The sequence below is a fragment of the Grampus griseus genome (assembly GCF_964374135.1).
Source record: "Grampus griseus genome assembly, chromosome: 8".
In the NCBI taxonomy this organism is placed as follows: domain Eukaryota; kingdom Metazoa; phylum Chordata; class Mammalia; order Artiodactyla; family Delphinidae; genus Grampus; species Grampus griseus.
The window spans coordinates 8,948,118-8,963,253 of record NC_139002.1 but is presented as its reverse complement, the minus strand read 5'-3'; the positions used below and the strand labels follow the sequence as shown (position 1 = coordinate 8,963,253).

The 15,136-nt window shown below is 39.8% G+C and overlaps 1 protein-coding gene across 1 annotated transcript; it reads right to left on the bottom strand.

Moving 5' to 3' along the window:
* Window positions 1–9,393: 9,393 nt before the first annotated feature.
* Window positions 9,394–14,806, bottom strand: LOC309826635 (acrosomal protein SP-10-like; the record flags this gene model as incomplete). The annotated part of the gene is made up of 4 exons (XM_082660914.1): window positions 9,394–9,518; window positions 10,259–10,378; window positions 12,253–12,588; window positions 14,755–14,806. 4 exons carry the CDS (start codon window positions 14,804–14,806, stop codon window positions 9,394–9,396), a joined length of 633 nt encoding a protein of 210 aa, XP_082517040.1.
* Window positions 14,807–15,136: the final 330 nt, after the last annotated feature.

Below are 15,136 nucleotides of genomic sequence, written 5' to 3'. Positions count from 1 at the left end.
TACAACATAGTGATTTGATATATTTATATATTACAGAATGATCACCACAATAAGTCTAGTTAATATCCATCACCATACAAAGTTATTACAGTATTATTTACTATATTTCCTATGCTGTACATTACATCCCCATGACTTCTTTGTCACTGGAAGTTTGTACCTCTTAATTCTCTCCTTTAGGTTCTTGAACATATCTCAAATAGTTGTTTATTGCTTTCGTTCACTAATTTCAGTGTCTGATTCATCTTGGGGCCAATATCTTTTTTTTTTTTTAATTTTCCTGGCTGTGGGTTACATTTTCCTGTTTTTTTCTATGTCTAATAATTTTTATTATATAATAGGTATAGTGAATGATGCATTTCAGAGATTCTGGACTGTGTATGTTCCTCTGAAGAATATTGACTTTTGTTCTAGTAGGTAGTTAACTTGGGTTGACTTGAACTCCAAGCTCGGTCTTCCTTGAGGTAGACAACAGCTAAAATCTCTGCTCAGTTCTTTCTGCTTCCATGTGCTATTGCTGTTGAGCTTCTGGAGTCAGTGTCAGCCAAGAATTTGGTCACAGTTTATGCTCAAGGTTTGGAGTTTATCCCCTCTGTGGTTCCCTTCTTTCCAGGATTTCCTCCTAATTTTAAAGCTGCTCAGCCGCCACCTATGTTCTTTGAACCCTCGAACCAGTAAACTGTGGATTTTTGCCACCCTATGATATGTGAATTAAGAAGTCCCCTGAGGCATAAAGCCACGGAACCGTCAATCTCACCCAGTGCTGTCCTGGTCTTTTTAGGGGTGACTTCTCTCCAGTTCCTTTTGAGGAACTTTCCAATAGTTTTTAAATTTTTTATCCAGAGTTTATCATTGTTATCTGAAGGAAGGTTAGTTCAACCAAACAAATCCACCATTATTGGAAGCCAGAACTTCCCTACCCTTAAATTGTAACAACATACGTGAATTTATTTCCTCAACATATATAGCTGATAGATTTAGCTGTATTTAATATATTTAGCTAATATTTATCCCCCTCCCTCAAAAAAAGTATCTACAATGTTAGTAGGATTTTGTTTTTCTTCTTTTGTTTCTGGCACCCAGGGATCCCCAACGTGCACTGATGTTGCTACCTTTTTAACATACAATCTGTCAATTCAGGTGTGTTGTACGTGACGTTTGAAGCCACGGCTGACATGAAGCTGTTCTGGGAGGTTTGCTTATCAACTAATTTGACTTTGTGATCAAACTGTGCAGTGCTTTGTCTATTCTGGATTTTAAAATCTTTTAATTATGCATTATATCAAATTTACTGCTGTATGAGTGGAAATTAAGGTGTGATGTAGCTTTTATATGTCATAATATTTCTTCAAATAAATCTCTCCTATAAATCATAAAAAAAAACCTTGATAAAAACCAGAGCAAAAACACTGACAGATTGGATTTTGTCAAAATTAAAGACTTTTTCTCTGCAAAAGGCACCGTTAAGACTACCCAGCTGATTTCAAGGGATTTTATCTATTTATTTTCTTCGGGGGCTTTTTAACAGAAGTGTGAAGAGCAACAGCTGATAGGAAATGGGCTTGTATAGGACAGAGGTTTGATTTTGGTCTTGAAAGGACCGTTTTGGCTAATATTCATCGTGTGGTGGAAACAGCTCAGATTGAGATCATGCAGATTTTTGTTCTGTTTTGTTTTGTTTTTTTGTTTTGCGGTACACAGGCCTCTCACTGTTGTGGCCTCTCCAGTTGCAGAGCAACAGGCTCCGGATGCGCAGGCCCAGCGGTCATGGCTCACGGGAGCAGCCGCTCTGCGCCATGTGGGATCTTCCCGGACCGGGGCACGAACCCGTGTCCCCTGCATCGGCAGGCGGACTCTCAACCACTGCGCCACCAGGGAAGCCCTTGTTTTGTTTTTTTGAAGACAAATTATGATGACATTTTATAACACACAGAAGAATCTTCCTTTAAAATGTAAGATTTGCACAAACCCTTTAGAAAATCCATTGAAAAGGTCAACTTTTTGTAATCCAGTGATTTTCAGCTAGAAAAGTGACAAATTGGTTGTGTTGTAATCAGTCATAGGGATGTGTTATAGGTAACTTGTTACAAACAATATTTAAGATACCACAGTTTGAGAATGATTCATTTTTTATGAATTACAGTCTGGTCAAGGTTATCCCCATAAATAACATCACTCTCCCTTAACATCTCAGACACCATCTAGAGAAGGACTGTGTCTTTCATGGGTATTTTATTCTTCATATGTGACATTGGGAAGGAATGTTAACGACAGAATTTTAGCACTGTTTAAAGATAAAAGATGTTAGGGAAGTAAGGAATCTAGTTTAAATGTTTTACTTTTTAAAAGTTAAAAGGGAGCAGAAATGTGCCACTTTGTCCTGTGAATTATTTTGAGCTAAAGGCATTCACAATCAAGCAGACTCAGGAAAAGTTTTCTACCTCCTCCTTAACTGCCGAAAAGAATTTAGAAAGGGGGTATGTATCAGGAAGAGAACTATTACCAGAAATATTTTTCTGTATCTAAAAGACTTAGCAGATTTTTTAAAATAGATTTTATTTTATTTTATTTATCTTATTTTTGGCTGCGTTGGGTCTTCGTTGCTGCTCACGGGCTTTCCTCTGGTTGCAGTGAGTAAGGACTACTCTTCGCTGTGGTGTGCAGGCTTCTCATTGCAGTGACTTCTTTTGGTGGAGTACAGGGTATAGGCGTGTGGGCTTCAGTAGTTGTGGCACACAGGCTCAGTAGTTGTGGCTCACGGGCTCTTGAACACAGCCTCAGTAGTTGTGGTGCACCGGCTTAGTTGCTCTGCGGCATGTGGGATCTTCCCAGAGAAGGGCTTAAACCCATGTCCCCTGCATTGGCAGGCAGATTCTTAACCACTGTGCCACCAGGGAAGCCCCTGGATTTGGTTTTGAAATCTGGCCCTTGCTCACTGTTGTTCTGTAAACATGGCAAGTTTGGAACAACATGGAGTATGAATAAATAAAACATTTCTATGTCAGACTTTCTTACTTATAAATTAAGGATGATATTATCTTTCCTGACTACCTTTCTGGGCTCTTTTCTGAGGATGAGATCTGAAAACACTTTGAAGAACATAGCACTAATACAAAGTAAGAGGGATTATTATACTATTTCCACCTGCCCCTCTATGCTGAGATGAACCAATAACACTGTGTGTGAGAAAAAGACTTAATTAAGATAATTATGACCTGCTCTGTTTATGTAGCAAATAAATTAAAAGGAGTCATTTTATTGTTATAATTATGTTAAGAGTGGACGTTTCACTGAAAACTCTCAAGAGCCAAAGAAGGGGTGAGTTCTGAACACCGTGATAAGTAGAAGTGGGTATGGTATCTACAGGGATGGAAAGGTTGGGGTCAGAGAGAAGAATCTGCAATACTGTTTTAAGCTCCTAAAAGGTTAACACCTACTTTGCATTCCTCTTCATGGTCCCTGTCCTGGGGAACCCCTTAACTTTGAGGAATATGGAATTGTTTAAAAATGCATCCACTTGATAGCCTCATCCACCAGAGGGCAGAAGCAGAAGCAAGAGCTACAATCCTGTAGCCTGTGGAACAAAAACCACATTCACAAAAAGATAGACAAGATGAAAAGGCAGAGGGCTATGTACCAGATGAAGGAACATGTTAAAACCCCAGAAAAAAAACTAAATGAAGTGGAGATAGGCAACCTTCCAGAAAAAGAATTCAGAATCATGATAGTGAAGATGATCCAGGACCTCAGAAAAAGAATGGAGGCATACATCGAGAAGACGCAAGAAATGTCAAACAAAGACCTACAAGAATTAAAGAACAAACAAACAGAGATGAACAATACAATAACTGAAATGAAAACTACACTAGAAGGAACCAATAGCAGAACAACTGAGGCAGAAGAATGGATAAGTAACCTGGAAGACAGAATAGTGGAATTCACTGCTGCAGAACAGAATAAAGAAAAAACAAAAGAAAGGAAGACAGCCTAAGAGACCCCTGGGACAACATGAAACACAACAACATTCGCATTTTGGGGTCCCAGAAGGAGAAGAAAGAGAGAAGGAACACGAGAATATATTTGAAGAGATTATAATTGAACACTTCCCTAACATGGGAAAGGAAATAGCCACCCAACTCCAGGAAAGGCAGAGAGTCCCATACAGGATAAACCCAAGGAGAAACATGCCGAGGCACATAGTAATCAAACTGGCAAAAGTTAATTAAAGACAAAGAAAAATAATTGAAAGCAGCAAGGGAAAAATGACAAAACACATACAAGGGAACTCCCATAAGGTTAACAGCTGATTTCACAGCAGGATCTTGACAAGCCAGAAGGGAGTGGCATGATATACTTAAAGTGATGAAAGGGAGGAACCTACAACCAAGATTACTCTACCCAGCAAGGATCTCATTCAGATTCGATGGAGAAATCAAAAACTTTGCAGACAAGCAAAAGCTAAGAGAATTCAGCACCACGAAATCAGCTCTGCAACAAATGCTAATGGAACTTCTCTAAGTGGGAAACACAAGAGAAGAAAAGGACCTACACAAACAAACCCAAAACAATTCAGAAAATGGTCATAGGAACGTACATATCAATAATTACCTTAAACGTGAAAGGACTAATTGCTCCAACCAAAAGACACAGGCTCGCTGAATGGATACAAAAACAAGACCCATATATATGCTGTCTACAAGAGACCCACTTCAGACCTAGGGACACATACAGACTGAAAGTGAGGATATGGAAAAAGATATTCCATGCAAATGGAAATCAAAAGAAAGCTGGAGTAGCAATACCCATATCAGATAAACTAGACTTTAAAATAAAGAATGTTACAAGAGACAAGGAAGGAAACTACATAATGATCAAGGAATCAATCCAAGAAGAAGATATAACAATTATAAATATATATGCACCCAACATAGGAACACCTCAATACATAAGGCAATACTAACAGCTGTAAAAGAGGAAATTGACAGCAACACAGTAATAGTGGGGGACTTTTACACCTCACTTACACCAATGAAGAGATCATCCAAAATGGAAATTAATAAGTAAACACAAGCTTTAAATGACACAATAGACCAGATAGTTTTAATTGATATTTATAGGACATTCCCTCCAAAAACAGCAGATTACACTTTCTTCTCAAGTGTGCATAGAACATTCTCCAGAATAGATCACATCTTCGGTCACAAATCAAGCCTCAGTAAATTTAAGAAGATTGAAATAATATCAAGAATCTTTTTTTTTTTTTCCTTGCAGCACGAGGGCCTCTCACTGTTGTGGCCTCTCCCAATGCAGAGCACAGGCTCTGGACGCGCAGGCTCAGTGGCCATGGCTCACGGGCTAGCCTCTCCGCGGCATGTGGGATCTTCCCAGACTGGGGCATGAACCCATGTCCCCTGCATTGGCAGGCGGACTCTCAACCACTGCACCACCAGGGAAGCCCCAATATCAAGCATCTTTTCTGACCACAGCGCAATGAGATTAGAAATCAATTACAGGGAAAAAAATATAAAAAACACAAACACATGGGGGCTAAAAAATACGTTACTAAATTTCCAAGAGATTACTGAAGAAGTCAAAGAGGAAATCAAAAAATACCTAGAGACAAATGACAATGAAAACACGATGATTCAAAACCTATGAGATGCAGCAAAAGCAGTTCTAAGAGGGAAGTTTATACCTATACAAGCCTACCTCAAGAAACAAGAAAAATCTCATATAAACAATCTAACGTTACACCTAAAGGAATTAGAGAAAGAAGAACAAACAAAACCCAAAGTTAGCATAAGGAAAGAAATCATAAAGATCAGAGCAGAAATAAATGAAACAGAAACAAAGAAAACAGTAGCAAAGATCAATAAAACTAAAAGCTGGTTCTTTGAGAAGATAAACAAAATTGATAACCGTTAGCCAGACTCATCAAGAAAAAGAGAGAGAGGTCTCAAATCAATAAAATTAAAAATGAAAAAGGAGAAGTTACAACAGACATCGCAGAAATACAAAGCATCCTCAGAGACTACTATAAGCAACTCTATGCCAATAAAATGGACAACCTGGAAGAAATGGACAAATTCTTAGAAAGGTATAACTTTCCAAGACTGAACCAGGAAGAAATAGAAAATATGAACAGACCAATCTCAAGTAATGAAATTGAAACTGTGATTAAAAATCTTCCAACAAGGGCTTCACTGGTGGTGCAGTGGTTGAGAGTCTGCCTGCTGATGCAGGGGACACGGGTTCATGCCCCGGTCCAGGAAGATCCCACATGCCGTGGAGCAGCTAGGCCTGTGAGCCATGACCACTGAGCCTGTGTGTCCAGAGCCTGTGCTCCGCAATGGAAGAGGCCACAACAGTGAGAGGCCACGTACCGAAAAAAAAAATCTTCCAACAAAAAAAATCCTGGTCCAGATGGCTTCACAGGTGAATTCTATCAAATATTTAGAGAAGAGCTAACACCCATCCTTCTCAAACTCCTCCAAAAAATTGTGGAGGAAGGAACACTCCCAAACTCATTCTACAAGGCCACCATCACCCTGATACCAAAACCAGACAAAGATACTACAAAAAAAGAAAATTACAAACCAATACCACTGATGAATATAGATGCAAAAATCCTCAACAAAATACTAGCAAACAGAATCCAACAACACATTAAAAGGATTATACACCATGATCAAGTGGGATTTATCCCAGGGTTGCAAGGATTCTTCAATATACACAAATCAATCAATGTGATACACCGTATTAACAAATTGAAGGAGAAAAACCATATGATCATCTCAATAGATGCAGAGAAAGCTTTTGACAAAATTCAACACCCATTTATGATAAAAACTCTCCAGAAAGTGGGCATAGAGGGAACCTACCTCAACATAATAAAGGCCATATGTGACAAACCCAAAGCAAACATCATTCTGAATGGTGAAAAACTGAAAGTATTTCCTCTAAGATCAGGAAAAAGGCAAGTATGTCCACTCTCGCCACTATTATTCAACATAGTTTTGGAAATCCTAGCCACAGCAATCAGAGAAGAAAAAGTAATGAAAGGAATACAAATTGGAAAAGAAGAAGTAAAACTGTCACTGTTTGCAGATGACATGATACTATACATAGAGAAATCTAAAGATGCCACCAGAAAACTACTAGAGCTAATCAATGAATTTGGTAAAGTTGCAGGATACAAAATTAATGCATTGCATTCCTATACACTAATGCTGTAAATTCTGAAAGAGAAATTAAGGAAACACTCCCATTTACCATTGCAACAAAAAGAATAAAATACCTAGGAATAAACCTACCTAAGGAGAAAAAAGACCGGTATGCAGAAAACTATAAGGCACTGATGAAAGAAATTAAAGAAGATACCAACAGATGGAGAGATATACCATGTTCTTGGATTGGAAGAATCAATATTGTGAAAATGACTATACTAACCAAAGCAATTTACAGATTCAATGCAATCCCTATCAAATTACCAATGGCATTTGTTACGGAACTAGAACAAAAAATCTTAAAATTTGTATGGAGACACAAAACACCCCAAATAGCCAATGCAGTCTTGAGGGAAAAAACCGGAGCTGGAGGAATCAGACTCCCTGACTTCAGACTATACTACAAAGCTACAGTAATCAAGACTATATGGTAGTGGCACAAAAACAGAAACATAGATCAATGGAAGAAGTTAGAAAGCCCAGAGATAAACCCACGCAGCTATAGTCAACTAATCTTTGACAAAGGAGGCAAGGATATACAATGAATAAAGACAGTCTCTTCAGTAAGTGGTGCTGGGAAAACTGGACAGCTACATGTAAAAGAATGAAATTAGAACACTCCCTAACACCATACACAAAAATAAACTCAAAATGGATTAAAGACCTAAATGTAAGACCGGACACTATAAAACTCTTAGAGGTAAACATAGGAAGAACACTCTTTGACATGTCTCAGCAAGATCTTTTTTGATCCACCTTCTAGAGTAATGGAAATAAAAACGAAAATAAACAAATGGGACCTAATGAAACTTCAAAGCTTTTGCACAGCAAAGGAAACCATAAACAAGATGAAAAGACAACCATCAGAATGGGAGAAAATATTTGCAAATGAATCAACGGACAAAGGATTCATCTCCAAAATATATAAACAGCTCATGCACCTCAATATTAAAAAAACAAGCAACCGAATCCAAAAGTGGGCAGAAGAATAAATAGACATTTCTCCAAAGAAGACATACAGATGACCAAGAAGCACATGAAAAGCTGCTCAACATCACTAATTATTAGAGAAATGCAAATCAAAACTACAATGAGGTATCACCTCACACCTTTTAGAATGGGCATCATCAGAAAATCTACAAACAGCAAATGCTGGAGAGGGTGTGGAGAAAAGGGAACCCTCTTGCACTGTTGGTGGGAATGTAAATTGATACAGCCACTATGGAGAACAGTATGGAGGTTCCTTAAAAAACTAAAAATAGAATTACCTTATGATCTAGCAATCCCACTACTGGGCATATACACAGAGAAAACCATAATTCAAAAAGACACATGCACCCCAATGTTCATTGCAACACTGTTTACAATAGCCAGTTCATGGAAGCAACCTAAATACTCATTGACAGATCAATGGATAAAGAAGATGTGGTGTATATATACAATGCAATATTACTCAGCCATAAAAAGGAACGAAATTGGGTCATTTGTTGAGATGTGGCTGGATCTAGAGACTGTCATACAGAGTGAGTAAGTCAGAAAGAGAACAAATAGCGTATATTAACGCATATATATGGAACCTAAAAAATGGTACAGATGAACCAGTTTGCAGGGCAGAAATTGAGACACAGATGTAGAGAACAAACATGGACACCAAAGGGGAAAAGAGGCAGGGTGGTGGTGGTGTGATGAATTGGAGATTGGGATTGACCTATATACACTGATGTGTATAAAATGGATGACTAATAAGAACCTGCTGTATAAAAAAATAAATAAAATAAAATTCAAAAAAAAAAAAAGGAAAAATAAAGAAATAAAATGGATCTACTTTATTGTGTGGAGCAGAAGGAAGCTCAGAGTGACCCTGCCCCTGGTTGATGGGAAAAGACTCTGTCTGGAGTCTATATTCTTTAATCATGTGGAATTTATTGAAAAAGAAAGGAATGTTGAGAGATGGGGTAAGGGGATAGGGAAGTTGGAGGCCAGAGAAGAATGTGTAACCGGGCATGGATAGGAGAGGAAAGATATTTGAACTTCCTGTCTGATAGTCAGGCAGAGGAAGATGTGATTAGTTTTTGACTGGGGAAGAAAGTAAATATAAATTGAGTCCAGTAGAGTGATGGAGGACTTTTGCTGCCTGACTCAGAGCAGGAAGCAAGGGCACAGGCTTCTAGACCTTGTTGCAGAAAGATTGATTCCGACAGCATATAACTTGCATCCTGGTTCCACGGGATAATTGGTTCATGGATGGGCACATGCTTTCACAGCCCTGGACAATGAATTGAAGTTTTCCACCTGAAAGAAGCAGAGGCAGACTGTAATGAGCAGAAAGCTTCCTCCTCCAATCTTAGCTTTCATCCATGGTTCCCAGTGTCCCTATGTAGGCACGACCAGGTCCTCCAACTTGTATATTCTTTCCTTCCTCCCTTCCATCTGCTTCTTCTGGGCCCTTCCCCTGATCAGTTGCCCACTCTTTCTAGTGAGGGACCAGACAAACCACAAGGGAAGTTCATGGGATGGAAGTAACCAAGATCCCTTATTTTGAGGATGAGGACTGAGTGTAAGGGTAGAGAGGTGTAGGAAGACACATATACAGGTCTGCCAACCTGTGAACACAGACTGGTGGACAACTGTTTATTACTTAACTCATGTATTCAATATTTACTAAATGCCTACCATGGGCTGGACATTGTGCTAAGTGCTAGGAATATATAGCCATGAACAAGATAGACACATTCCTGAGCTTACTGTCAATGTCTCAAGGGGCAACCCACACATTTCTTTAATAGGAAGAGACAGCCAATCTCCCTGCCTCTTTTTAAGACATCGTAAGCCTGCTGGGAAGGGCCTCTCCCTCAATAGCTGGAATTCTGCTCTTGATTCTTGAAAGGATAAGGTTCTCCTGGATCTCCAAGTTTCTGGGGAATCACAGCTTGTTCCCTCCTCGGCCCCTGCCACCCTATCTCCTCCCCATCAGTACTCAAGCTGGTTGATGTGTTCTCTGGCAAAGACTGGCTCATGAAGTCCCCACATACCTTCAAAGATCTTCTTTAACATGCACTGCTGGGAATTCTGAGTGGAACAGACTCCCTCTCCTTGAAGACATATTCCTTGGTCATTCATATAAGAGCATGTGTGGCAATTTAATACTGGGCCTGAAAATTTAAGATCAGCCTGATGAAATAACCTTAGGATCCAGGTTGTATAGCCTTGAGTCACTCATCTGGGGAGGGATGATGGGCAACAAGTAGGTGGATACAACACATTTCATTTCCTGGTTCTTGTTAGGGATGTGAGGGCTCTGTGTCTGAAAGAGCATATTTTCTCTTCTGTGCCAAAGGAAATGCCTTCATTCTTATTGCTTCATTTATGATTTTCATTAGTGATGAATCCCACATTTATCTCTCTAGTACTGACTTTTATTCTAATTCATCACCCAGTGGCTTCCCGGACATTTATCATTAGATGCCCTTCTGCCGTGTCTAACTCAATAGGAGCAATAGAACTCCTCATGTGACTGGCTCCCTTTCCTACTCCCCATCATACTCTCACTTATCACAAGGCACAAACACTTGCAGTGAAATCTGACTGATTAATAAGCTGTGTTAGAATGCTGTAATGTTGCAAACATTACATCAATTCTCTATTCTCAAAGTGACCTTCAGTCAGGTCAGTTTGTCACAAAGCACAGTCTCTTTGAAGCGATTCCATATTGCCTCTCTACCTCCACTGCCAATTCTCTAATTAAGGAAGCATAAAGTGGAAAAAATATGGGCTTTGGAGTCAGACTTAAGTTTGAATCCAAGGTTTGCTACTTTCTAGCCGGATGATGTAACTTCTCTCGTCTGAAAATTTGGAATACTGCTACGTATGTAATGGGGTGAAATATAAAGTGTCTATGTCTGGTAATAACTTGAGACATTAAAACTTGGATCTTGCTTTCCTTCCTTGAAGAACCCCTTTTGAGTAAGAGCCAAAGAATTGCAGTTGTCCTGGGAACTTATTTCCGGATCTAACAGACAAAAGTGTCAGCATGCTTTACTTTCCATTGATGAAAGAAATGTTCACATATTGAATGAGGTATGGAGAAGTTATTCTGGCTTATACATTAGTTAACTTGAATTTTATGCTAACTAAAACAGCCTCTTTGTGGCCTATTGAACAACTGCTTTAATTATTAGAGAAAAGGTCACATTAACCAGAAGTAAAAAATGTCCATGTTAAAAATAAAGATTAAATACCCCTCTTCATGGGATGCCAGTTCCAGTACTCCACTGATGATAAAACTCCCTTCCCAGGTGCCAAGGCCATACTGTACATGTATGTGCTGGTCTTTTTGTTTGTTTGTTTGTTTTTAACCTTGAAGAAATGTATCCCTGACTTGTTTAATGTTCTTTGTTCTGACAAGATATAGAACTGTGCTGAAAACTCTGCTCCTCCAGAGCAGTTTCTCAGAGTAATCTGGGAAGCTGGTTTCTGGGCTGTAGTCCTCACTTTGGCTCAAATAAAACTCTTTTCTATTATTATTATTGATTGTTTATTATTTCCATTGACACCGTGTTCAAACATGAAAACCAAGATCTACCAGCTCCACTGCTGGACATCTCTTTAGAGGGTTTGCAAAGCATTTTGACATAGTTTGTTAAGAGGCAGATTTAGCATGAAGCTCACCAAAGTTTTCTTCCATGAGCCCCTTCCAGGGGAGCTGTGGGCATCTGTATTCACAATTTCTTACATAGAGTGAAGTTGGAGAGACTGCTGGTACTTTTATATTTGTTTAGTTTTTCTTAAAGAGGGCCCTCTGAACAGTTTAACCTCCAAAGGGCCCCACAAAACCTGGATCTTGCCACCTGGGATTATTGTAAAGAAATGTAAAGAGATGTAAAATGTAAACAGCTCTCTTTGGGAGAGCTGTTTGTGAAGTGTAGGAACTATTCTTTCTTCTAAACTCCTTAAAATTGGTTTTCTGTATGTGTTACCTACTTCCCACCTGAAGTCAAGGATGGGCACCCATCCAAATGTGGCTCACCTGAAATTGTGCTTGAAGGCGGGATGCCTGAAGGCTGTTCACCTGCAGGCCGTTCACCAGAAGTCTTTTCACCCGAAGGCTGTTCACCAGAAGGTTGTTCACTGGAAGCGTGTTCACCTGCAGCATGCCCACCTGCAGCATGCTCACTTGAAGCGTGTTCAACCGCAGTGTGCTCACTTGAACCATGCTCACTCAAAGTGTTCTCGCCTGAAGAAGTCTCATATAAAGCCTCACCATCTGAAGGGTTTTCAAGTGAAAAGTAGTCACCTGAAGGTTGCTGAACTGAAGCTTGATGGTCCAGAAAGCCAGGAAGCTCATCAGATTGACCTGATGCTCCTGGGATGGAGAAATAACAGAAGAGAGATGGTAAAGGTGAGAGAGGACGTCTGGATAAAGAGTTCTTTCCTATGGAGCAAGGCTAATGTTGTGGGGTTCCTAGGTTTCTGGGGGCCTAGGTCAAGCTCTGAAGATACTGCAGATGTTGGATGCAGTCAACCAATTACCTGGGAGACCATGAAGGACAGGGGTGTTAAGGAAACACAGAGACCACCTCTGTGATTGAAGGGAAGAATTTTAAGATCCACAACATTTGTGTGGATCTGTGTACCCTGAGTGGGCACATGGGGGCCTCCTCACCCAGCACCAAAAGCACTGTGCCTCCCTGACAGAGCCAACATCAGGAAATCAATGTCCCATCATTCATGTAATCAGAAGTCCACCACTAGCCTCCCTCCAGTTCCTCTGTGGGTGAAAGGTAAGCATGGAGATACAAAGGGGAGAGAAAGCAAATTGTTTCAGTAGCTGAGTAATTCTAGCTGAAACTGAGGGTGGAAGATTTTAAACTTTGGACAAGATAAATTTTAAGCTAGAGATGACAAATATCTAATGAACCCACAAAAATTACCAGAAGGCACTAAGACACCTTTACTTGGCAAGTTCATGTTCTTTCACACACTCAACCCCAATCCATGTGAGTTGGGGACACAAAGCCAAGTTGCTGTTAATTATTAAGATAAAAACAATCTTTACTTCTATATCCCTGAATTGAGATTCCTTGTGACATATCATTTACACCTACTTTACGGAGTTGTCATGAGTATTCAATAAGAGAAACTGTGAAGTGCCTAGTCCGTTGCTCAAGTGCTCAGCTAATTTTAGTTTTCCCTCCTCCTGACCTTGCATTTGGAATTACAAAACTCTTAGCTGGTCGTTCTGTTCTGACCACTCTCTTCTACATTTAATCCAGCTTATTAGTGGCTGTCAGACAAATATCCTTAAGTACAACTTTCATTTTATTAAGTGTAGCACCAAGCAGACAATTTGATTACTACTTTTTTTAAAAATTATTACTCTTTGACTGAGTAACTGATTTAGACTGAGTAACCTAGAGAAGGGCGGTGAGTAGACTATAATGACTAAATTATTAATCCTAGCCAAAAGCTGAATTACAGGATCTTTGAGGCCTAAGTCCCCAAAATACTCTAGCTCTGTAAGAATCCTGCAAATATATATATTTGTGTGTGTGTGTGTGTGTGTATGTATGTATGTATTCTGAGTGATTTGAAGACCTTACAATCAATAACTTTCAAAAGGCTAGCATTAGAATACGTTGATAAAGGAAAGGTAAGATTTACTAAGGCTTTAAGGAATTTTTAATTTTAAAAAGTTGTTATAGAAATATCATCTTCTTGACTGATCCTTCAAAAGTTAACAGAAGTTTTAATAAAGAAATTTCTGTTACGGAAGGGAGGCTTGAAAAACACACTAATTTCTTTGTCATGCTTATAGTTTATGACTCACTGCCTCACAAAGTGGCTAGGACATACTACCATCTGGTAGCTATGTAGCTACGTTTCTCAGTCAACTTTTGAAAGGCTAAGAAAGCAAAAGACAAAATCTCTGAGAACTGACATTACAGAAAACACTTTGTCATTTAATAGACAGCTCAGAGCTCATGGCCTCTCACTTCTCCTGTAGGAGGAAGGAGGGAATAGAGCCCACCCTGAATGGGGGTCCTGAAAGAGGAAATACCACTGGATGGATAGACCAATGAAAGAGTGGCTTGTAAGGTCTCTGGCCCAGAGCCATGCTGTGTTCTCGGATGACTTTCCAGGCATACCACACTCCCATCCCCTCATGTCTCTCCTCCTACATTAACTACACAAGGATCCCCTACACTCAGTTCACGGGAGCAAACCTTCATTGGACCTCTGCAGAACCCCTAGACCAATCTTCTCATTTCACAGAGCATCAGATACAATGTCAAGTGGCTGAAAGTATTAGGAACGAGACTGTGCTAAGCCAGTCTCTGATGGTGAAGCCATAACTAGGAGGAACCCACCACCGGTTCAGTAGCTCTCAGAGTTGAACTTGTTCAGCTACTCCTAATTCTGAGTTAGATTAGTTTGGGTAACTAAGATACTGGCCTTCCTTCTTCAAGGGCTGAAATGCCTTAAAGGTGCCTCTTACATGTCCACCCAGAACCAAGACAAGAGGACTTACCTCTGGCAGATCCAAGCAGATACAGACTCACTAGTAGAAGACATTTCTTCATCTGGATTTTGGGAGAGAGGGCACCCTGGTGCGGGGCACCCGAGAGCCGTGAAAAAGACTGTGAGCAGAAGCTCCCAGTGCTGAGCCACAGAGTCTGGGATTCTAGAACCTCAGAAACAATCCATGATTCATCACAATGTGTTGTGCTCTGAGGTTCTCATGTCTCCCGATCAAGCAGGTTGGACCTCTGGCAACCCATGGCAAATTGTAGTGTGAAGGCTCATGCACCATGGTATATTGGGGCTCTCTGCCCTACCTTAAAAACTCATATTACCAAAATAACATATACTCTATGTAATAAATTTAAAAATCTATCTACTCTCTTTTTAAA